The sequence below is a fragment of the Chiloscyllium plagiosum genome, unplaced genomic scaffold (genome assembly GCF_037043375.1).
Source record: "Chiloscyllium plagiosum isolate Xiang-an unplaced genomic scaffold, Cpla_swu_hap1 HiC_scaffold_31, whole genome shotgun sequence".
NCBI lineage: Eukaryota > Metazoa > Chordata > Chondrichthyes > Orectolobiformes > Hemiscylliidae > Chiloscyllium > Chiloscyllium plagiosum.
This window is the reverse complement of record NW_028270169.1, coordinates 24,546,451-24,570,452: the sequence shown is the minus strand read 5'-3', so window position 1 is coordinate 24,570,452 and position 24,002 is coordinate 24,546,451. Positions and strand designations below refer to the sequence as shown.

The window sequence follows — 24,002 nt, the reverse complement described above, 5'->3', positions numbered from 1 at the left end:
AAACAACTGAGTTGAGCTTTCTCAATTTTGAATAACCCTTTGAGGGTTCTAACCAAACACTTTTGGTCTGAAATTTACAAGCTAAATTTCTAACATGAGATAATCTATTTTTGAATTATTCTGAACTAACTCCATTCTCGAGGACAAACTGTTTCATACATTCAACTGAAAAATAAACTGTCCGAGCCATGGGATATACTCACCCCCCCATCCCTGCCCTCCAACCAAAATCCTGGTCTTTCTAAACAAAAAGCAAGCTAATGCTTCTCAATTTCTCAAAAGCTCACTGAATATAAACAAATTCTGAGTATTATCCCAGGGATTCCCACTCTTATACTGGTTTTAAAAAGCATTGCTCCAGAAATACCTGACAAGTTAATCATTAAACCACCTCAAACCAATTGATCAAAATGACACTAGTTCCAATTTCAAAAGCTTAAATAAGTGATTTTAATACACTTATACATTTAATACACTTACCTGATGCAACATTCACTCCCTCACCCCCCAGTGAACAGTGACACCATTTTTTAAGATTCTTACCAGCAACTCGCAAAAGCTCCTTTAACAGTATCATCCAAACCTGTATATGGACACCAGGTATGTGCCAGCACCACCACTTGGAAGTTCTCCTCCAAAACACATACCATCCCAATTTAGAACTATATCAATGTTGCTAGGTCCTAACCCTGGAACTCCCCTTCTAACAGCAGTAGAAGTATACCAGCCCTTATGGACAGCAGCGGTTCAAGAAGGTGGCTCAGCACTGCCTCCTTCTGGACAACTAGGAATGGTCAATAATTTTGGCCCTGATAGTAATGCCCACATCCACTGAAAGACAAGAAATGCTTTGAAATTCAGTGTGTAAGTACTAGCCACTTCATTTCATTTCATTTTCTGGTAAAACAAATTTCCAAAATATCCCTTCTAGTGGTCAAAAGTGGAGTAACAGGTGAGAGACAGAGCTTAGAACAAAAGCTGGGATTTTCTATTTTTGATTCTATGTGCCGAGGGTGCGGCACGTTCAGTGATGACCATCTGTCTACATTCTCCACTGAGAAAGCTTGGCAGATCAAGTGCCAAGCAACTTGTTAAGAGCTGTTTAGTGAATTACAGGTCTCGAAGTTAAAGAGCTGCCTCACAAGAAACTGCTAGCTTCTGGGTTCCTAGAGAATGGTGCTGGAGCCTGGTCTTCAGGTATGGGGATTCCTCAGGCAGAAAGCTAGAGGTAACAACACTCATCCCCTGGAATCTCAAAGTTCCTACTTGAACACAACTGCTGGTTTCTCCAACATTTAGGAGCTCCGACCAGTGTGAAAGTTTAAAAGCTGAGAATTTTTACAGTGGCAAAAATCCATCTCCTTGGAGAGTGATAGTTACCTGGCTCATTGTTGTTATCAGCTAAATTTGAAAACCTAGGTTTTAAGACTGGAGCACTCCCAAACTTGCCCGTATTTCATGGCAAAATGTTTCCTGTTAAGGCTATCTCTCTCCAAGCGGGAGCAGTGTTTCCAGCATTTCATTTTGTTTATGCCCCATATTTCTTTTAATATTTATGATATACCTCATTCATTCCTATGAGCTGGTTATTGCTACACTCTCCATTTAAGCCCACATTGCACAGTTCCTAGTTATTCAGCTATTTCCATTTCCCATTGGGACTGGCACCAAGGATCAGAGATAGTGGCTGGTTCTGCGGAATGCTATGGGGTTTTCCTATTACAGCGCACTGCTGCAGTGGTACTCGTATTCTTGGCTGTCCAGTAGGCTATGGCTGAGTGAGCATCGTGGGCAAAGGCGACAATGTGTGCCCTTCTCAGATGAGGCATTGTGCTATGAGGAGAAGATATTCTTTTAGTAAAACTGCATCAACGCGATCGTATGTGTGATGTAATTTACAGACAGCTTAAGTCAATTTGATTGAAAACATGCCATAAATTGCCAGTTCACTTCCACTTAATGGAGATGTTTGCTTCTAAAAACAATGGCATATTAATTAAGTTGATGGCTCACTTCAGATGCTATTTATTATACGCAGGCTTTAGAACACACTTTCCACTGCAATATGTAAATGAGTAAGTCCTAATTAAAACACTGAACAAATTAGTTGGCATGAATAATCTATCAGTTTAGATTTTGTAGGTCACGCATCTATAGTTGTCACATGAGCTGAAAATTATATAGACCATTCATTTTGACTACTTTGCATAACTGGCTATATTCAAACCGACAATTTTCTTCATCTATTGCCAAATCTATACTTAGTAATGAATTGAGAAAATGCTCTGATGTATATTTCCTTGATTCTAAAACATTAATGTCCATTTTAGATTATATTAGCAAAACAAAAAAATGATGCTGGAAATCTAAAACAAAGCAAAAATGATGGAGAACCTTAGCAGACCTATAGACAGAAAAAACCGAGTTAATGTTTCAAGTTCAGTGACCCTTCTTCAGAACAGTTCTGACAAAGGGTCACAGGACTCAAAAATTTTCTCTCTACATATGCTGCCAGACTAGCCACATTTCTCTAGGACCATCTGTCTTTGTCTTAGAGTATACAATGCTGGCTATGAATGTAGGTTTGCTCGCTGAGCTGGATGGTTTGTTTTCAGATGTTTCGTCACCATATTTGGTAACATCATTATTGAGCCTCCAAATGAAGCACTTGTGGTACGATCCACTTTTTATTTACGTGTTTAGATTGCCTTGGGTTGGTGATGTCATTTCCTGTCATGATTTCATTTCCTGTTCTTTTTCTCAGGGGATGGTAAATGGGATCCATGTTTGTTGATAGAGTTCCAGTTGGAATAACGTGCCTCTTGGAATTCTCGTGCATGTCTCTGTTTGACTTGTCCTAGGATGGATGTGTTGTCCCAATTGAAGTGGTGTCCTTCCTCAGCTGTATGTAAGGATACTAGTGAGAATGGATCGTGCCTTTTTGTGGCTAGTTGATGTTCATGTATCCTGGTGGCTAGTTTTCTGCCTGTTTGTCCAATGTAATGATTGTTACAGGTCTTATAAGGTATTTTGTAAATGACAATAGTTTTGCTTGTCGTCTATATGGGTTCTTTCAAGTTCATTAGCTGCTGTTTTAGTGTGTTGGTGGGTTTGTGGAATACTTCACTAAAGAGGAGGAAAATAACAACAAACTGCCATTCCTAGATGTCACAGTAGAGCAAACAGCCAATGGGGAACTTCAAACCAGTATCTACAGGAAAACAACACCTACAGACCAAATACTGAACTACAGAAGCAATCATCCCAAGACCTATAAATGAAGCTGCATTAGAAGATTATTTCAAAGAGCCACCTGCTGCACAGAGAAACTATGAAGAGCATAAAACAGTGTATTCAAGAAGAACAGATACCCAGTGAACACAGTCCCCCACAGATTTCCCAGCACAAACCCAAACAAGCAGACAAAACACGTCCAGAAACCCTAGCCACTCTCCCCTACATCAAAGACATCTCAGAAATGACTGCCAGATTACTCAGACCTCTTGACATCATGGTAGCCCACAAACCCACCAACACAATAAAACAACAGCTAATGAACTTGAAAGACCCCATACAGACAACAAGCAAAACTAATGTTATTTACAAAATATCTTGTAAGACCTGTAACAATCACTACATTGGACAAACAGGCAGAAAACTAGCCACCAGGGTACATGAACATCAACTAGCCACAGAAAGACACAATTCCCTCTCACTAGTATCCTTACATACAGATGAGGAAGGACACCACTTCGACTGGGACAGCACATCTATACTAGGACAAGCCAAACAGTGACTTGCACAAGAATTCCAAGAAGCATGGCAATCCAACCGGAACTCTATCAACAAACACATTGACTTGGATCCCATTTACCATCCCCTGAGAAAAAGGACAGGAATTGACATCACTACAGAAAATGATGTCACCACCAGAAATGACATTACCAATCCAAGGAAACCTAAGTACATAAATAGAAAGCAGGCCATACCACCAGGGCTTCATCTGGAGGCTCACTGATGACGTTAACTAGTATGGTGACAAAATATCTGAAAATGAACCTTCTAGCTCAGCAAAGAAACCTACATCCAGAACCTCAACCTGAGCTACAAATCTTCTCAAAACTCACTAATGCTGGCTATAATTCAGTACCATAGCCAAGCTGACTCTAACTACGCACAAGTCTTACTCAAGATACTTTCTGACATCTCAAGGCTCACACATAATTCAATTTCAACAATTATTTCACCTAACTTTAAAATAACTCGATAGATGTTGGTATCCCTCCGCTAAGTCACCCTTTATTTACACATGGAGAGTCCTTGTCACTGATCCAGCACCCTCAGAGCCAGCTCTGAGTGAATGGGATGTCTGACACTCCTGTTCTTAACGGTCAGCCAGGGCTCCTTAAATGGACCAGATTAACAGCCCCAGTCAGAGAACTCAAATTTTGGATGACCTTATTACAATCACTACAACTTTGTGGAACCAACAACTCACATCTTGTAGTTACCTTAAGTGCAAACACCAATATCCTCCCTGTTTTGAGTGTAAGGGATCATTTAACATTGGTAGAGAATGAACCACTAGTGAGTCTTAACACAAAAAGAAACACTTGCCATAATAAATATTAGTTTGCTGTATGATAACAAATTATATTGACTAGTTAAAGATAACTTGCAAGACTATCTGGATTCAGAGATGATAGGTCTAGCACTACTGGGAGCTAGAGTGACATTGTTCTTTCTCCACTCAAGACTATATAGTATCACTAGCAGTCTACAACAGTAAAACTTTAATAATTGTTACTTTATACAATATTGTCCACATTCATCAATGAAGTTTATAGTTATTTAGTTTAAATCTTCAATAGAGAGACTAAAAATTGCATTTACCAGTATATGCTAACTCCAGAAACTACAGTCAATCAGAATCGCTCAAACTGAATCCAATCTTGAAGGTTTTATACCACACAGATTTAAATTCTTGCACCAGGCAGTTTGCACATCACGCATTTTACATGAGCACAAACTTTCTTTTTACCAGGGAAGGGGACAGCAGAATTACTGCCCAGGTAGTTGGACACACAATTCTTCCTTCATATGTGTGCCAGGCCAATTGTGAAGTCAAGTGTTTAGATTTTTGAATGACTATATGATGTGAATTGATTACTCAATTATGGTACCCAACCATTCTGGATTTTTGTTGGGAGTCTCCTAGAATCATATACCGGTGATTATTCGCCACAACATCACCATTGACAATGCTGGAGGTGAAATTATCCTTTGTACACAGGGTCAATAACACGGAGCAAATCTTTCACTGCTCACAGTATAGATTCATTTCTGTTCATTCTGAATTCTTAGAGCACCCTGGTTAACCATTGGATAAAGTCAAGGTATTTGATCAACTATTAAATTGAAATCAGGATTCCTGACTGAGCATGGGTTAAAATCGGGACCCGTAGTCAGACATGGCTAACCATATTCAGCTGAATGATAATGCTGCTAAAATAAATCCTAAAATGGTGGGAACTCAATTATCTGCAGGCAAAAAATCCTATCAACTCTCTGCACAGCCTATTGACAACAATCTCCTTCTGTTCGATATCAAGCACATTCACAACCCAAGAAAGGTTAATGAAAAGTAAAATACTGCAAGTGCTGCAAATAAGAAGAGAGCAAATTGGCTCCACATAGAATAGGCTTGTCATTGTCTGTGAGGTGAAGTCAACAATTTGATTTTATAATTCTTCAAAGATGGATATGACATCAGTAGAATATGATTAAAAAAAAGGTGAGAGGAGGGAAAATCTAAAAAAGAAACAAATGCAGAGAAGAGTTATTTGTTAAACAATTAGTAGACAGTCTGAAGAAGAATCCTTTCAAAATCGAAATGTTAACTCTGTTTCTCTCTTCTGCCATACCTTTTGTACGTCACTGTTATTTATTTTTATTTCAGATTTTTTGCTTTGAAGTGAAACTAGTTGTATCAGTCAGATGATACAAAGGATAACTGAAGAAATTAAAGACGCTAAAAGATCCAAGAGAAACAGGAGTGATCAAGGTGAACAAAGCTAAGAAATCTAAGCAAGAAAGATTGGAAATATAAAAAAAACTATGTCTCAAACTTGACATTTAAAAAGAAGATTCTGCCAACATACAGGGGAACCATCAGTTCCAAAGCAATACCTAACCAGAGGAGACAGATGAAGATGGTTTTACATTTTTATACAGTTTTTCATCACTTCTGGACCACGTGCAGTGCTATAGAATCAATGAAATACTCTTGGAGCATATACATAACTGTAATGTAGGAAATCTGGCAGACAATTTGTGCACAAAGGAGTTACATTTTCTTTAATGTTTCATTAAACAGATGAAGAGGTAGCTGTGTGTCTCTTTAGACTCAAAACAGACCCTAAAATGGACGCCTTTTCTGACGGTAGATGCTGAAGGAAAAGTTTTACATACAGTGTAACATCTGCTCACACTGCAGTAGGTTAGTGTCATGGGAAAGGGATGGTCTCTTCTTGCATATGCACCTGCTCTCCAGGACATTAAGAGCTGCACCTTTACCTCACCACAGCTTCTGTTGTAAAGGAAATGACAGATTGAATATTTATTCAGTTTTTCAGATTAGAGAAAGATAGTGTCTTGGAGAAAATGCTGGTGCTATTACTGAAGCTTTAATAGAACAATCTGAGCAAAGATCCAGAAGTCAGACTGAGAAAAGGAGAGGGTGCAAAAGTGGCAAGCCAAGTGGAACTTCGGGTCACCTTCTCTGGCAGAATAGTTAAGGTGTTCCCTCAATCTGTGACCTTCTTTGCACATTTTCTTTATTAGTTTCTCCCATTTTCCTTTGGCCAGACACCACCCTAGCTATCTGCAGGCTCTTTGTTTCTTTATTACCACTTCCTATTATTTGTTACCTCATGAAGCAGTACCTCTACTAACAGCACCTCTCTGCTTATGGCTGTTTCTGTCTATGTCTTCTTTTTCTGAACATATTAATATATTTCTGTTACTTATTCTTTCCAATTCTGACGATACTTCAGACATCAATTGTTTCTGTAAGGGCTGACTCACCTGCCATGTGTTTCTAAGGCTACACTTCTTTTTTTTAAACATTGACTTTGTAATTGCTTTCATTCACACTCAACATATTTTTGCACCAAATACAGAGCATCAAAACCTGGGAACTTTGCATCATACGTCCGTAAAATGGATGTTTCACTCCATTAAACAACAAAGGTTAAGACCAAACTCTGGCTAAGCTGCAGAAATGTTCTCCCATGAATATTTTAATTCTACCTCCCATTTCTATTCTGTCTGGAAGGTAATTTTAGACATTTTATCTTCTTAGTATGAGAAGAAATTCTTTCTGACGTCCAGCTATAACTTTACTATTCACTGTTTCACTCTTATTTTCTCTGAACCAACAACCAATTTTCATCTGAAGTAATGTTGAGGATTTAACACACGCAAGCTATTTATTGTGTTAAATAATTTAATCATCTTCTTTCCAGGCTTTGAAGTCAGCATTTGATTTACCTTACACATTTCCCTTGAAAGTGTCTCTGCATCTTCTTTAGTGTTTGCACAACTGCACTTAAAAGTGTGATCTGAACAGTGTAATTTTATTAGCACTCTATATAAGCACTGCCTAAGAATCTCACAATTTTATTAACTTTCCAATTGCTCTATCTCATTTTAATGTTGACAATCTCCAGCCAATGCCAACAATATATTGACAAGAATTGAAAATGTGTTGCTGGAACAGCGCAGCAGGTCAGGCAGCATCCAGGGAACAGGAGAATCGACGTTTCGGGCATAAGCCCTTCTTCATTTTCCTCATTCCTGAAGAAGGGCTTATGCCTGAAACGTCGATTCTCCTGTTCCCTGGATGCTGCCTGACCTGCTGCGCCTTTCCAGCAACACATTTTCAGCTCTGATCTCCAGCATCTGCAGACCTCACTTTCTCCTCATTGACAAGAATTGTCTGACTCTACTTCATAAAAGTATAAGATATTGGAGCAGAATTAAGCCATTTGGTCCATTGAGTGTGCTCCACCAATCGATCATGGTTAATATGTTCCTCAACCCCATTCTTCTGCTTTCTGCCTGTAACCCTTGACCCTCTTACTAATTAACAGCATATATACATTTGTCTTAAATATACTCAATTACTTGACCTGCACAGCAGCTGTGAGTTCCACAGATTCACCAACCTCTGGTCAAAGAAATTTCTCCCATCTTAGTTCTAAAGAGTTCTCTCGGCTGTGCCCTGAGGTACTAGTATCTCCTGCTAGTGGAAACATCTTCTTCACACCCACTCAATCAGGACTTTTCAGTATTCTGTAAGTTACAATCAGATCCCCCTCATCATTTTAAACTCCATCAAATATAGATGCAGAGACCTCAGCCACTCTTCATATGACAAGCTCTTCATCACTAGGACCTTCCTTGTTAAACTCCTCTGAACCTCATTCAATGCCAGCACATCCCTTAGATATGGGGCACAAAACTACTGTCAATAGTCTAAATGATTTATACAACCTCAGCAATATAACCTTGCTCTTGTATGCTAGCCCTCTTGAAATGAATGCTAGCATTGCATTTGCTTTCCTAATTACCAACTACATGCTAACTTAATGAGAAGTGCCAACTCCTTTTGTAGTTTTGATTTCCAAAGCCTTTCCCATTTGGAAAATAATCTACACTTATCCAAAGATGTGCTAGTCAGGTGAATTGCACATGCTAAATTGCCCATAGTGTTAGGTGCGTTAGTCAGGGGTAAATATAGGATAGGGGAATGGCTCTGGGTGGGTTACTCTTCAGAGGATCGGTGTGGACTTGTTGGGCCGAAGGGCCTGTTTCCATACTGTAGGGAATCTAATCTAATCGTGTATTGTTCTTACCAAAGTGCATAACCTCATACTTTCGACACATTGTGTTCCATCTGCTACTTCTTTGTCCACTCTCTGAGGAGAAAGTGAGGTCTGCAGATGCTGGAGATCAGAGATGGAAATGTGTTGCTGGAAAAGCGCAGCAGGTCAGGCAGCATCCAGGGAACAGGAGAATCGACGTTTCGGGCATTAGCCCTTTCCTGAAGAAGGGCTAATGCCCGAAACGTCGATTCTCCTGTTCCCTGGATGCTGCCTGACCTGCTGCGCTTTTCCAGCAACACATTTCCATCTCTGTCCACTCTCTGAGCCTGTCCAAGTCATTCTGCAGCCTCCCCACTTCCTCAACACTACCTGTCCCTCCACTTGTTTTTGCATCAACTGCAAACTTAGCAACAATGCCCTCAGTTCATTTTTCCAGATCATTAATATATAATGTGAATAATTGTGGTCCCAACACGGACCCCTGCACAACTCCAATTGTAACCAGCTGTGAAAGACCCCTTTATTGACACTCTCTGTCTTCTGCCAGTCAGCCAATCCTCTATCCCTGCCAGTACCTTGTTCCTAATACCATGGGTTCTTATTTAGCAGCCTCCTGTGCAGCATCTTGTCAAAGGCCTTCTGAAATTCAAATAGAATCATGTCCACAGGCTCTCCTTTGTCTAATTTGCTTGTTACCTCCTCAAAGAATTCTAACAGATTTGTCAGGCATGTCCTCTCCTTGACAAAACTGTGCTGACTCAACTCTATTTTACCAAGCACTTCTAAGTACTCCACGATGTCATCCTTAATAATGGACGACAAAATCTTACCAACGACAGAGGTCAGACTAACTAGCCGATAGCTTCCTGTCTTCTACCTTCCTCCCTTCTTCTTGATCAGGGTCATAATATCAGCCATTTTCCAATCTTTTAGGATCCTCCCAGACTCTAATTCCTCTTGAAAGATCACCACCAAATGCCTCTACAGTTTTCTCAGCTACCTCCTTCAGATCCCTGGAGGTAATCCACCTGGTCTGTATGATTTATCCACCTTTAGACCTCTTGGCTTCCCCAGCATCTTCTCCTTAGTGACGGCCACTATGCCCACCTCTGCCCCCTGACTCTCTAAAAGTTGTAATATGCAGCCGGTGAAGATGGACTCAACCGTGATCTTGGGTTCATGTTGTGCTACATGTAACCTCACCATACTGTTCTGAATTTGTAAAATCTTCCTTACTGTCTGTGTTGACATCATCATGTTGATTACTTGTTATGATCTCTCCACCTTAATTAGTTTGTATGTCTTTGGATTACTTGTTACTTTGGTTAGACCCTCAGCATGTGACTCTTATATCTATCATGTTACTCCAGCCATTTGGTTTGTTTCCAGCACCATCTTAATTCTAATTTTTGTTGTGATTATCTCTCTGCCTCAATTAATCGGATTCTAGGTTATCCCTTCACTTGCTATTCAGCTGTTGACACTTTACTCACACCGTCTGACACTTTTGATCACTTGCAGAGACGTATTATTCAGCCTGTTAATACTCCACTCACAACGTTTGTATGATGTTTTTTATCTCTCTGCCTATAAATTATGTGCCTTCTGCTTCTCTTCACTGTACCTGACGAAGCAGCAGCATTCCAAAAGCTTGTGATTTCAAATAAACCCTGGTGGATTATAATCTGGTGTCGTGCGACTTCTGACCCATTCCTACTGATTGCATTTTATGGGTCAGGAAGTCAATGATTCAGTTACTGAGGGGGGGTGCCGAGACCTAGGTCTTAAAGTGGGTTTGTTTGGAATTGTTAAGGAATTTGTTAAGGTGGGTTTGTTTGGCATTATGGTGTTGATGGTGGGACTACTGTCATTTAGGAGGAGCTTGGTGCAGGTTAGTCAGACATTCCAGAGATGGGTGTAGAGCCAGGGAAATGGCATCTGCTATGATCTGTTACACCAGTAGGCGATTTGCAAAATATCAAGGCAATTTGGTAGGCTGGAGTTGGTGTGAGCCATGACTAACCTCTCGCAGCATTTCCTAATTATGGAGGTCAGAGCCATCAGGCAGTAGTCATTGAGGCATGATTTTTCTTTGGCACTGGGATGATGGTAGTTTTCTTGAAACAGGTAGGGACTTCATATCGTAGTAAGGAGAGATTAAAAATTTCTGCGAATACTCCAAGCAGCTGGCATACACAGGATCTGGGGTCTCCATTTGGGTCAGTCACTGAGCTCATCCACAAGAAGGCTGATCGAACGTCTGTGGTGTTGACCGTGGGTACAGGTGCAGCCGAGGCTGATGGGATAGGTGACATTGTTTCACTGACCTTCTGTTCAAAGCAAGTGTAGATTGCATTCAGCTCATTTTGTAGGGATGTACTTTTGCCTGCAATTCTGTTCGATTTGGATTTGTATCCCATCATGTTGTATAAGCCTTGCCAATAACGACAGGTGTCTGTATTTTTGGTCTGGGTCTTCAGCTTAGTATGGTATTGCCCCTTGGCGTCTCTGATGGCCTTACAAAGGTCGTACCTTGATTTCTTGTAAAGGTCAGGGTTACCCGACATGTACACCTCAGACCTGGACTTCATTCCTGCCTCATCCATGGTTTCTGTTAGGGAAGCATTCGGACTTACTTCTTCGGCACACAGCCTTCTACACACTTACTAATAATGTCTGTAACAGTAGTGACAAACTTGTTTAGGTTGGCTGCTGAGTTCATGAATATGGAACAGTTCACCTGCTCTAAGCAGTCCCACAGCCCTTATTCGGAGATTCCGGTGTTGGACTGGGGTGTACAAAGTTAAAAATCACACAACACCAGGTTATAGTCCAACAGGTTTAATTGGAAGCACACTAGCTTTCGGAGTGACGCTCCTTCATCAGGTGATTCAATCACCTGATGAAGGAGCGTCGCTCCGAAAGCTAGTGTGCTTCCAATTAAACCTGTTGGACTATAACCTGGTGTTGTGTGATTTTTAACTTTGCACAGCTCTTTCGCTGTCTCAGACAAACACATCCTGTACTGTGTCCTCATTGTTCAATTTCTGTGAGCCAGGAGGAGGAGCACAGCGTCATTATCTGATTTTCCAAAATGTGGATGGGATTGCAGCGGTTAAGCATCTTTTATGTTTGTATAGCAATGGCCAAGGACATTTGGGACTCTAGTGGGGCAGGAGATGTGTTGACGATATCTGGTAACACATTCTTGAGGTTGGCCTGCTGAGGTCACCGACTACGATGAACAAGGCCTCAGGGTATTCTGTCTCCTTACTGCTTGTAGCATTGTATACTTTGTCAAGTGCACAATTCACTACTGCTTGGATGTAAACCCCTGTCAGGATTGTGGAGATGATCCTCGTGGATTCACACTGCAGTAAAATGCCACTGTACAGTCACTACTTTCCTCATGGATAAATCCTGGTCAGTCAGGAGCTTCACCACCGGCACATAATCAGAAATTGTTAGCTACGGTTGCTTGCCTGTCTGCAGAAGTGATCAAAACTCCTCTGGAAACTTCTAAGTGCAATAATAGTATTTGTTTCCTCTCTCTCAGCACTGTTCAAACATTTGGTCTCAGAATCCGAAGCGCATATGTAAGCATTGTTCGACTCCATTCCTCTTGTAATCAAACATCTCACTTTTCTGAGCAATGTGATCTTCTGTAACTTTTATCCATTCCTCACATTGTCTTTGCATTCCCATGACTTTCAGCTTGCTCAGCAAATTTAATTAATGACAGTGATGAAGCAGTTCATATGTCAGAAATAACATTATTAACCATAAGATCATAAGACACAGGAGAAGCAATTAGGCCATTCAGCCTGATCCACCATTCAATCATGGCTAAGTTTCTCAACCCCATTCTCCCACTTCCACCCCATAACTCTTAATCCCATTGATAATCAAGAACCTATCTATCTCCACCTTAAATGTACTCATTGGCCTGGCTTCCACAACCTTCTGTGGCATTGAATTCCATACATTCACCAATTTCTCCTTACCTCTGTTCTAAAAGGTCTTCCCTTTACTCTAAGGCTGTGCCTTGGGTCCTCATCTCTTCTATCAATGGAAACATCTTCCCAACATCTACTCTGTCCAGGCCATTCAGTATTCTGTATGTTTCAGTCAGATCCCCTCTCATCCTTCTAAACTCCATTGAATATAGCCCCAGAGTCCTCAAACGTTCCTCACACGTTAAGCTTTTCATATTTTGCCTGAACGTCTGGAATGAAGAATTCAGTGCACAAATTTAAATCCTTTCTCTCATTCTTAAATACCTCTTTTTACTATTTTATCTTCAAATCTATATCTGCATTAGACCTGATATTTTACAGTCATTAAAATTTAAGCTCCTCATTTAACCATTCCTTTGATCTCACGGAACCAATCATATAATTTAAAGGTGGGGACCACATGAAAATAAACTGGTTTTGAATTGGCTGAAACATTGCAAGTATGCTTCAGCCAGTAGGAGGGCTCTAATAACTTGGTGGTAGTGTTCATAGCTCTGGACCAGCAACACAGATTCAAATTCCACCCGCTTGACAGGGGTGTCAGTAACATCTCTAAACAGGTGGATTCGGAAAATATCTACAGCCAGTTAGGTCTTTATGGGCAATCAGCCTGAAGAGGTCAATCTTTCGATTGTTTTATGATGCACCTCCCCCCAAAGGTGCAATCTCCCTTAAGTTTTCAAAGTTATTTTGTGGCTACAACACTTCACATGTTAGTCTTGGCAGTTAATGCTGATCTTTCTTTCAACGTTCTGGTACATTACACGAATGTGGTCATTTTCTCATCTCACATACATAATTTTCCATTACTGCCTCTGGACTACAGTGGGGAGTGGGAACCCTGTCCAACTTTTTCCTTCCTGAAACCAGGGGGTGGTATAATAAACTGCACTGTCATCATTACGACTGCCAGTGGTGTGATCAGTGAAAGTAGTTCAGTCTCCTTCTTCTGTATGCCTCAAACTAGGCAGAGTTGCAGTGTCTTCAGGGATTGTGGAGTTTTAAAACATTTTAAAACACTAAACAGAACCTCTGTACGAGTTGGAGAAAACCCCAGCAGACGGACTGAGCCATGAGGGAACATAATATGTAAACAAGGTGAATAAGACATAGAAGGTTACAGCGCAGTACAGGCCCTCTGGCCCCCAATGTTGTGCCGACCTGTGAAAATAATCTGATGCTCATCTAACCTACACCATTCCACTATTATCCACACGTATGTCCAATGCCCATTTAAATGCCCTTAACATCGGCAAGTCTACTATTGTTGCAGGCAGGCTGTTCCATGCTCCTACTACTCCCTGAGTGAAGAAACTATCCCTGATATCTGTCCTCAATCTATCACCCCTCAATAAAAAGCTATGTACCCTCGTGCTAGTCTTCACCATCTGAGGAAAAAGGCTCTCATTGGCCAGCCTATCTAACCCTCTGATTAACTTATACGTCTCGATTAAGTCACCTCTCAACCTTCTTCTCTCCAACGAAAACAGCCTCAATTCCCTCAGCCTTTCCTCATAAGACCTCCTTTCCATAGTAGGCAACATCCTAGTAAATCTCCTCTGAACCCTTTCCAAAGCTTCCACATCCTTCTTATAATGCGGTCACCAGAACTGCACGCAATACTCCAGGTGTGGCCTTACCAGTGTCTTGTGCAGCTGAAGCATGACCTTGTGGCTCCAAAACTTTATATCCCCCTACCAATAAACGGCAACACACCATATGCCTTCTTAACAACCCTATCAACCTGGGTGGCAACTTTCAGGGATTTATGCACCTGGACACCGAGATCTCTCTGTTCATTTACGCTGCCAGGAATTTTACCATTAGCCCAATACTCTGCATTCCTGTTACTTCTGTGAAGTGAACAACTTCACACTTTTCCACATTAAACTCCATTTGCCACTTCTCAGCCCAGCTCTGCATCTTATCTATGTACCTCTGTAACCCACAACATCCTTCAGCACTATACACAACTTTCCCTTCCTTAGTGTCATCCACAAATTTACTAACCCATCCTTCTATGCCCACATCCAAAACAATGGCCCCAAAACAGATCCTTGCAGCACACCACTAGTAACTGAGCTCCAGGATGAACATTTCCCGTCAACCAACACCCTCTGTCTTCTTTCAGTTAGCCAATTTCTGATTCAAACCGCTAAATCACCTTCAATCCCGAAACTCTGTATTCTGTCCAATAGCTTACCCCATGTGGAACCTTACCAAATGCCGTACTGAAGTCCAAATACACCACATCAACCGCTTTACCTTCATCTACCTGTTTTGTCACCTTCTCGAAGAACTCAATAAGGTTAGTGAGGCACGACCCACCCCTCACAAAACCGTGTTGACTATCCCTAATCAAATTATTCCTTTCCAGATTATTACAAATCCTATCTCTTATAACCTTTTCCAACACCTTACCCACAACCGAAGTAAAGCTCACTGGCCTATAATTACCAGAGTTGTCCCGAATCCCCTTCTTAAACAAGGGAACAAGATTTGCTATCCTCCAGTCTCCTGGCACTACTCCTGTCACCAGTGATGACATAAAGATCAAAGCCAAAGGATCTGCAATCTCCTCCCTGCTTTCCAGAAAATCCAAGGATAAATCCCATCTGGCTCAGGGGTCTTATATGTTTTCAGATCTTCCAAAATTGCTAAAATCTCCTCTTTGTCAACCTCAATCCCATCTAATCTTGTAGCCTGTATCTCCGTATTCTCACTAACATTGCCCTTTTCCAATGTGAATAATGATGAAAAGTATTCATTAAGCGCTTCCCCTATATCCTGAGATTCCACACAAAACTTTGCACTACTATGTTTAATTGGCCCTAATCTTACTCTCGTCATTCTTTTATCCCTGATATCCCTATAGAAAACCTTAGGGTTTTCCTTGATCCTATCCACCAACAACTTCTCATGTCCCCTACTGGCTCTTCTTAGCCCTCTCTTTAGATCTTTTCTGGCTAACACTCAAGCCCCCTAACTGAGCTTTCACACCTCATCCTCGCATAAGCCCCCTTCTTCCTCTTGATGAGAGCTTCAATTTCTTCAGTAAACCATGGCTCCTTCTCTTGACAACTACCTCCCTGCCTGATAAGTATATACTTATCAAGGACCCACATTGGCTGTTCCTTGAATGAGGTCCATATTTCAAGTGTGTCCATCCCCTGCAGTTTCCTTCTCCATCATATGCATCCTAAATCTTGCCTAATCGCATCATAATTGCCCTGCCCCCGTTACACCTCTTTCCTTGCGCTATATACCTATCCCTATCCATTGCTATTGTAAATGTGGCCGAATTATGGTCACTATCGCCAAAATGCTCACCTTCCTCCAAATTTAACAGCTGGATGGGTTTATTCCCCAGTACCAAATCTAATATGGCATCACCCCTTGTTTGGCCTGTCTACCTATTGTGTCAGAAAATCCTCCTGTACACATTGAATAAAAACTGACCCATCTAAACTACTTGAACTATAGTATTCTCAGTCAGTATTGGGGAAGTTAAAGACCCCATAACTACCCTGTTACTCTTGCTCCTATCGAGAATCATCTTTACGATCCTTTCCTCTACATCCCTGAAACAATTCGGAGGCCGATAGAGAACTCCCAACAGGGTGACCTCTCCTTTCCTGTTTCTAACCTCAGCCCAAACTATCTCAGTGGATGAGTCCTCAAATGTTCTCTCAGCTGCTGTAATATTACCCTTGATTAATAATGCCCCCCCCCTCTTTTACAATCTTCTCTGGTCTTGCTGAAACATCTAAATCCCAGAATCTGCAACAACCATTCCTGTTCCTCTCAGGGTACTAGGCACCAACCCATGCTGTAAGTTCACCCACCTTATTCTGCATTGGAGTATTCAAGTACGCAGATTTCAAACAAGCATCCTGGTCGCTGGTGCCCTCTCATGACCTTGTAAACCTATCCCTGACTTCACTATCCTCAACCTCCTGTACATGGAACTATAATTCAGGTTCCCATTCCCCTGCTGCATTAGTTTAAACCCCCCCAAAGTGAATTAGCAAGTCTGCCCCACAGGATATTGGTACCCCTCTGGTTCAGGTGAAGACCATCCAATTTGTAGAGGTCCCACTTTCCCCAGAAAGAGCTCCAATTATCCAAGAATCCAAAACTCTCCCTCCTGCACCATCCCTGCAGCCACTTGTTCAGCTCTGCTCTCTCCCAGTTTGTCGCTTCACCAGCAGATGGCACGGGCAACAAACTAAAGATAACAACTCTGTTTGTTCTAGCTCTAAGCTTCCACCCTAGCTCCCTGAATTTCTGCCTTAGATCCCCACCTTTCTTCCTGCCTACGTCGTTGGTGCCTATGTGGACCACGACTTGGGGGCTGCTCTCCCTCTCCCTTCTCCTCAAGGATCCTGAAAACACAATCAGAGACATCAAGAACCCTGGCACCTGTGAGGCAACACACTAATCGTGAGTCTCTCTCGTTCCCACAAAACCTCCTATGTGTCCCCCTAACTCTGGAATCCCCAATGACTAAAGCTCTGCTTCTCTTCCCCCTTCCCCTCTGAGTAACAGGGCCTGCCTCTGTGCCAGAGACCTGTGCCCCATTGCTTATCCTTGGTAGGTCATTTCCCCCCCCCCCAACAGTATCCAAAATGGTATACTTGTTGTTTACAGGAACCACCACAGGAGATCCCTGTACTGCCTGCCAGTTCCCTTTCCTACCCCTAACTGTAACCCATCTACCTTCTTCATATGGCTGTGGAGTAACTACCTCCCTGTAACTCCTCTCATTAACCACCTCCGCCTCCCCAATGATCCGAAGTTCATCCAGCTCCAGCTCCAGTACCTAACACAATTCTCGAGGAGCTGAAGTTGGGTACACTTCCCACAAATGAAGTCAGCAGGAACACTAGAGGGGACCCTTACCTCTCACATACTGCAGGAGGAACATTCAACCCCCTAGCCTCCATTCCCACTATTCTAAATTCCCAAACAGACCGCTGAAAAAGTGAAACACGAAAGAAAACACTTACCACTTTACCAACCGACGCTCAGAACTTCTTTTGTTAGAGGAGGAGGAGGATGGGTGGGAGACACTATCCGAGTAGTGTTTCAGGTAAAGCAACCGCCCAAATATGTGACCTCATGTTCTCTCCAACAGCTTCCTGCTCGTGCTCCCCCACTTCCTGCTGCTGGAACAACAGCAGACTCTGATGCTAAAGGCGAGTTTTTAAACTTTAGGGTATTCAGAGGAGGGTAGGATATTCTGATGAGGAGTAAGGTATTTGGACCTTTAAGCTGCTCTACCATTCAGTAGAGTGGTAACTGAACTGATTTTAACCTCAAATCCACACTCCCGCATACGCCAATAAGTTTTCACCTCCTTGCCTACCAGGAATCTATCCAACTCTGCCTTAAAAAAATTCAAAGGTACCTCGTCTCTCCCTGACTTTTCAGGTTGAGAGCTCCAAAGATTCACAACCTTTTCTGAGTGAGAGAGAAGAAAAAAATCACACCTCTGCTTGAAATGAGTAAGTCTTATTTTTAGTCTCTGCAGAATTAAAACATTCTAGGTTTAAAAGATTGGAACATGAAATTGAGTGGAGGGAAAGCTGACCTGCTTTACCTCTTAATAACTTCACCTTGTAGCACATTTCTTGTGTCATTTCTGTAAACGTGTGCAATCACAAACCTCTTCTTCCCACTTTCCCATGCTGCTGGCAATCAGTAAATTGATCGGACATCTTTCAATGACCCAGCATCGCTATTAATAGTTGCATAATAGAAATCCAGCCCATTAATTTCAACTGTCAGATAAAACTATAGGTTCTGTTTCTGGTAACCTTGCCACAGGATGGAAGCTCAATCGCAGTCAACTCTAAGTCAATACAGACCTGACAAGTGTTTAATAAAGATCTGTTTTCAGAGCAGTGGAATTGTTCCAGGAATGACCAAAACAAAGGCTTGAAAATTGGGCCGAGGCCTGTCTTGCTTTTCCTGCCTGCATTGGGTAGAACTTAATTTTACTGCCAGCCTTCAAAAAAGATATTAAAATGATTGGGAATTATATTGAAGGAAGTTGCACAACTTCATGGATTTCACAATGTGAAAAGTGCTGTGTGCTAATTCTGTTCACATCAAAAATGCAATAAAAACAAGCCTTGTTATCTCAGATTGCTCAATGACTGGAATTTACATTGTGTAATTTTCCTTTGGATTTGTTTTCTGATTACAACATCTTTTTATTGAACAGACATTTTGTTCCTAATCAAAAGTGGAAATCTATTGAAGTATACTTTGCTATATATGTTTTCTGAGGGAACAGGAGGAGATCTCCACCATAGGCACACAGTCTATACTTCCTCTGATTCATCCATCCATTTGTACAAAGGTAGACATATTGACTGGGACATGTCTCAGGTCAAAGTCTTCAAAGGTTCCACTTCGCTGCTATGACAGAGATAGCTGTTTGGGCAACAGCCAGAACATGCATGCTTTCACTCTAACCTTAGAGTGTTATGTCTCAGGCTAATTTCAATTTACAAGGACTTCAGCAAGATTGGGAAACTGACAATGGACCATTGCCTCAATCAAGTCACTGATGTATTGCTCACCAGTAAAAACACCTTCATGACCTTCCTGTAATGAGGGTGAGTACTTTATACACAGGACACTGAGAAAAGGTGAGACTCGCAGCATCTTACATTATCCTGGACTTCAGAATAGGATAGCCATTTAGCCCATCAAACAAGTGGCTCTGTCCAATTTAGACCCAGCTTTTCTCTATGACCGCTGGCTTTTTACTGAATTCCCAGGTTAACAGTGATTTCATCGCTGTCTGTATTATTTGTTCAATTTTCTGACTCATCAATTTGACAAGTGCGATAGTGCGTAAAATTTGTGCAGAGTCTTCTGTTAACTCGAAAATTCAAGAAGATCTGATCATTTTGATCCAATGAATGAACATCACAGGAAGATTTGGTGGAAAGGTTGCTAAAAGAAAGCTGCCGAAGAAATAAATCAATAATACGAGAAGCAGCTGAATTTTGGCATCTTAACTGCATCATGATACTGCTCCTTGGACCTACGCCAGAGGTCAGCTCTCCTCCTCCCTCTTATATCACATTTTTGAAATATACCTCTTTGCCAAAACTTCCAGTCAGATGGCCTATTACTGTACATCCTGAATACCTCAGTGTCAAAATCTGTTTGCTTGATCCTGTTCAACACAGTGGAGCATTTCACTACATTAAAGGCACTACACAAGTGCAACTTCTTGTTGTTGTAACAGGAAGGGGAAGTGGAAAGGGCTGTAAAATTCTGAAGTCCACAGCATATCACAGGTTAACAAGTTTAGTCTGTATTCAAAGTGCTCACAAATCTCAATAGTTAACAGCTTCCATTAGCATTCAGCTTGTGTAGGCTCCATCTAGATCTGATGAAGCTGAATTTGCAATTCCCAAGCCACTTGTTTCAGTCACAGTCATGTCATGGTTCACAATAAAAGGTTCATTTGACTGAGGTGATGCGAAAATCCTGCCAATACTTTCAGCAAAACAGAAACAAGGAAGTAAAAAAAGAAATCTAATAGAAAATTACGTAGATTATAAGTATGGGACGCTCAGTGCACACTGTATTTTGCTCTATTTTGCACTTACACCTGGAGGTCCAGCATGATTCGTTTGTCTTCCTCCACGTGTATTCCCCAAATGCAGTCCTGACCCTTGTCATATGCTTCAGGCCAATTGGGAGACAGCACAACTCCGGCAGAGTCTGTAATCTCCCCACTGCAGACAGCTGTGAGTTGAAACAAAACACTGTCAAGTATCTTTAAGCAACTATAAAATAAATTCCTGACATTAGACACTCTCTTAACAAGGTAAAACCATGAAGCCACTCCTTAACTATTTGGTACCATTACCAAAATGACTTGCAACTCCTCACTGTCAATTATTTGAAATGATCTTCAGAATGGAAATTTAGAAACTCTTAACCATAATTTTTAAAATCTATTTGCCTATATTCTTATTCCTCTTTTAATTGGTTTCTCTTGTCTGTAATCAGATACGGAAGTGACAGTCCAAATGCTTTGCTAACCACTTAGCTCGAAATGTTGCAACAACCATTTGTGAACAAAAGGCATTATGTTTTACACTGACTACCTATGCTAAATATGACAGTTACCAGAATGGTAAGTTAGATCGCTTCAGTCAAAGCCAATCCAGGTCTTCATAGAGAATAGTTGGAAGTCAATGCACAACTGCAGCATGAGATTCTGATGTGGGATTTTGTTGGTGGAATGCACTAACAAAACAGAAACTGTTCAGGGTGGACAAGGTAGTCTCAACCATCTGTAGGTAATCAGTTAAAGAACAACACAACTCTTGGAGCACCTTCCCTAGTCCATTTCTTTAGGGAAACATTTAGGGGTAGAGGGGGATTTATTGGATAGCAAGGACATGGCATAGCTGCATCTTTTGAATGCTAATTCTTAGGTCCAGTCTTCATTTTCCTGGTTTTTTGTGTCTCAGGAACATTAACGTGGGGACAGCCCAGGTCAGGTCAGGCAGATAATCGCAGGGAATTCACTGGATGGAGAGAGAAGGGCTGTTACACTTGATAAGAGGCTTCAAAACAGTATGGACACAATAAACTGTTTTGTAAGCTTTGGGGTTCATGCACAGTGTGTTTTTAAATTCTTCTCTCACACACACAATCTACTAGCGATAAAGTGACCTAGGGAACTCAAAAGAGTTGTTTTTTATTCAAGTATTATTTTTAGCATGAAGTAGAAGTCTGATCACTAATCACTTATTCCGACCTAATTCTTTTTGACATGAGAATTTCAATAAAACATTGAATTAATAAAAGGACCATTCAGCAACAAAGTTTACAATATATTTGACTGTAAACCTAGGTCCAAGGAACAGCCTACAGAATAAATAGCTGTTACAATTAAACAGAGGAGGGGAAGAAGACATCTAGCAAAAGGACTCTTGTTATTTTGTCTGATTTATGTTCATCGTTGCTTTACCATAATATACAACTCTTCAAATTCTGATCTCCCTCCTTTATTTAATTGTACAAGAGGGGCCTGCACATTGACTTTTAGGTTTCCCCTGTTACAAGAAGAACTTAACCTTTATTTGTATCTTTTCTCTGCACAGCCAATGTCAAAAATTATGGGAAACCATATGTTAAAAGACAATTGGTGATAAAAGTCACACACTCTTTCCTTTTTGATACCTCCCATCCCAAGTGAATAACATCTCTTCTGTCAATAATTTTCCAGGAAAAGTCAATGGTGAGTGTAAAATGTGAATTTATTCTCCAGGTCTTCCCATGACAAATCCACAAGCTCAACTTTAGCCTTGTGGATGCTTTCTACCCAGCCATGCAAAACACGCTCTGCTCCTAAGCAACCTTCTACTTAAACCACCTTCTAATTTCTCACTTCCGAATTAATACATATACCTAAAACCTTATATGTTCCAGCATCCACCTGTGCTGATCAGTCAACCATTCATACAGTGTCTGTGCCGTCACCATTTTACAGCCAGTCTCCATACCTGTAAGCAAAACACAGCAGTGATTTAAACTTCCTGTGCTGTTGTTTGGTTACCTAGGGATCATTCTGCTTATTTTAATGTCACCACTTCTCTGCAGGCTTCTATTTGATACTTGGGATAGAACTCTTGCAGGAGACAAAGGTGATGACAAACAAACGACATCCCATTAACTTTGAATGCAGCTTTCTGTCCTCAATGATTATAACAAACATTCTTGACATTGTGGGCATTATTGATCTCAATTTTATACAACTACAATTTCCCACAACTTGGCTACAACTGTATTACAGGAGGTTTCAGTACATGATTTCCAACTCCTATTCCCATATTCCAACTGCAGGTTGATTGACAAGTTAATCAACAATGATGGCTACAATTCCCTGAGCTGCAAGAAACTACTCCATCTAACCATCATGAGATTTTACAGTTGGTGCGCGTATGTTGCAGATCAGCATTTCATCCTGGATCTATGTTGGGGATGTGTTACCACTCTAATTGTGAAACAAAACTGGATGTCTGGAGCTATAGTGAATGAGTAAACTGTGATGAGAATCTCTGAATAGGGTGAGAGTGGAAAAGAGTGCACTAAATGGTGAACAAAGAAAATAACATACTTGTGAGCTGGGGTGTGGTGGGTATATTTTCTGTTGTCATAAAAAAAATGTAGTGATTGTAACAAGGACAACAAGGTGCTCCTCACAGAATATGAGTTCACTGATTGGGGCTGTTAACCTGGTCCATTCAGTGAGCCTTGGCTGATAGATAAAAACAGGAGTGTCAGAGGTTCTGTTCACTCTGAGGAAGCTGGGTCAGTGTCAGGTATTGTGCACGTGTTACTAAAGGTGACTTGGTGACTGGATCCCAGCCTCTGTGATGTCTCTGCAACTTTTAGACAGAAAGAATTGTTATCAGTGGAGAAATAGGAAGAGTAGTGTTAACAGTTTATCACTTGAAAATTATTGAAGAAATCGTTTTGGCTTGTGAAAATACTGGCATTCACTTTGCTGCAATCACCTTCCCAACAGAGCTCTTAAAAATCAGCAGGAGGAGAGGAAGCAGAATCTAGAAATGAGAACACTTGAAAGTTCCAAACTGAATTTGTCATCAGGATTGTTTCAAATTCTACATCATACTTTGTGTATTTACGCAAAGAACACTTGCTTAGGTCACACATCCGAATCTATCCGGGAGAAAGTGAGGACTGCAGATGCTGGAGATCAGAGTCAAACAGTGTGGTGCTGGAAAAGCACAGCCGGTCAGGTAGCATGGGAGGAGCAGGAGAGTCGACGCTTCGAATATAAACTCTTCATTCTCATACTTGAAATGTTGACTTGCCTGCTCCTCGATGCTGCCTGACTGGCTGTGCTTTTCCAGCACCACACGTCTCGATCTGAATCTATTCTTCTGCTTTAAGAATGTCTTCCTTGCATTTTTCTATTTTCTTTGTGAGTTTATTTTATATTTTTCATTTTCCCCTTGGTTGTAGTGTCTAATGCACAACTTATGAATATTAATGTATTCTCACTTGGAGTCGTACAGATGTACAGCACAGA

General features: G+C 41.1%; 1 protein-coding gene across 3 annotated transcripts in view; it reads right to left on the bottom strand.

The window, feature by feature from the left end:
• The window catches only part of sez6b (seizure related 6 homolog b), a 973,463-nt gene that overhangs the window by 108,781 nt on the left and 840,680 nt on the right, over positions 1–24,002 (bottom strand). For all 3 annotated transcript variants that reach the window (XM_043718461.2, XM_043718459.2, XM_043718460.2), the window contains exon 9: positions 20,539–20,677. In XM_043718461.2, the coding sequence (XP_043574396.2) occupies positions 20,539–20,677 (139 nt within the window). The remainder of the gene's footprint in view (positions 1–20,538; positions 20,678–24,002) is intronic.